This window comes from Aplysia californica, unplaced genomic scaffold (assembly GCF_000002075.1).
Source record: "Aplysia californica isolate F4 #8 unplaced genomic scaffold, AplCal3.0 scaffold00052, whole genome shotgun sequence".
NCBI classification, from domain to species: Eukaryota; Metazoa; Mollusca; class Gastropoda; order Aplysiida; family Aplysiidae; genus Aplysia; species Aplysia californica.
Window position 1 is genome coordinate 657,258 of NW_004797322.1, and position 1,728 is coordinate 658,985.

Sequence of the window (1,728 nt, forward strand, 5' to 3'; positions counted from 1 at the left end):
CCCAAAATTTAGGGACTTTGAAAATATGAGTGTTGTTCAAATCTGTAAATTTACATATTTTGTGCCGTTATCAACATTTTTCAGAAGAATCCAGCCAGAAATGTGTTTTTAACAAAATATATACGCTGTTGAACGAAAAAAAATCCCATAAAAATTGCCCCACGGATGTAAAAATTCCAGTTTAGTTCATTTCGTTATACAGACCAAAACCTGATTTCCCCACAATACAACACATATTTCTTGTTAAACTTCAAAGTGGAACAAATTTTCAGAATTGTTTGAAATAATCTTGAAATTACAGAGACCTTCCTTAAAGTACTACACAATTATTGCAGCGATGTGAAAACTGAAGAGTGTCTAAACCCTTTTCTGCAAAACTGAAGATGGAATTCCAAAGGGACGATGAAACGGAAGAGAAGAATGCAGAGATCCAATTGAAAGCAAGATGAATCAAGGGAAGTATACAGATCTCAAACAGCTGTGGCATGGCTGGTTTGAGGTAGAGAAGATGGACCAGAACAGGAGACTAGTAGAAAGCCCTTATTGGTGTCCCATTGGATTCCCACTAGGGTAAAAGAGCTCAAAGATTTTTTTTAACTTTCTTTTTCCTAAGCTGTGTACTATATGAGCAAACCATGAGCCCTTACTCTTTCTTCAAAAGTGGGAAGATGAAGAAAAGCAATGAAAGATGCATTTTTTAATCAGAAAATAAAACAGGCTGGCATTCTATCCTAAGCGATCAACAATAGGTGTACAGTCGAACCTGCTTCCACGAAAACTTGTCCAAGACCAATACCCTCCCCCTTCCCAATGATAAATACGTCTCGATAAAATGGAAACCTTTTTTTCTGGTACCCTTGAGATTCCATCTTGGACAGGTTCAACTATATCAATAAAATGAATCAAAATCGGACATACCTCTGAGAATCTCCATTTGTTAAAGTGTCTTGGTCTTCACTATGTGGTCCACTACCAGCACCGTGAGATGGACCGTTGACAGAAGGAACAGCAGAGGCACATGAGCCTGTTTTTTCTTCTTGTGCCAATCCATTGCTCTGAATGAGCACTATGTCTGTGCTGTCATCAAGAACTCTTTCATTGTTAGTTTTTTCCTCAGTGTTACTGCCTGCTGACATGATTTGTGACAGACTCCGAGCACCAGTCACACAAAATTTCAATTACAAAGACGTCCTGTTTACAGAGAGAAGGAAAAGTGAAAAAACATTACAAAAAAAATAGGTCCAAAAGAGTCTGTTTGGGTAGTCTCATTTGTTAGCTTAATAACTAGTATCATATATGAAAGTGTGAATGTTGTTGCAGTGCAGGAAGGGAGGTTTCTCATAGTAGTAAAAATGACTTTTTAGGAAAATTATCAGCCTACGCATTTCACAATTTTACAGAATTCTAATAAAAGCTACACTCTAGTCTGTTAAAAACATAGATCTAGAAGGTTGCAGTCTTGTCAATGGTCCATTACAGTGAACACGTTTTCTCACTTTCTCTGAAAACTGAACCATGTCATAGGATTGCAAAGTAAAACAGACCAAACATCCCAACATTTTCAACAGGGAGACCAATAACAATGGCGAAATCAGCAAAAAAACAACAACAAAACGATAAAAAATCTGAACCACAGGTTGACTTGTTGACCCAAAATGACAGAAGAAGAATTTTCTTAGAATTAAGAAAAGAAATCTAGATCCATATATATATTTTATATATATGTAA

General features: G+C 36.5%; 1 protein-coding gene across 4 annotated transcripts in view; it reads right to left on the minus strand.

Annotated features, from left to right (window-relative positions):
• The window catches only part of LOC101860148 (box C/D snoRNA protein 1), a 16,045-nt gene that overhangs the window by 10,655 nt on the left and 3,662 nt on the right, over positions 1-1,728 (minus strand). For all 4 annotated transcript variants that reach the window (XM_035968338.1, XM_035968336.1, XM_005092745.3 and 1 more), the window contains exon 2: positions 919-1,191. In XM_035968338.1, coding sequence (XP_035824231.1) covers positions 919-1,136 — 218 coding nt within the window. In that variant the 5' untranslated portion in view covers positions 1,137-1,191. The remainder of the gene's footprint in view (positions 1-918; positions 1,192-1,728) is intronic.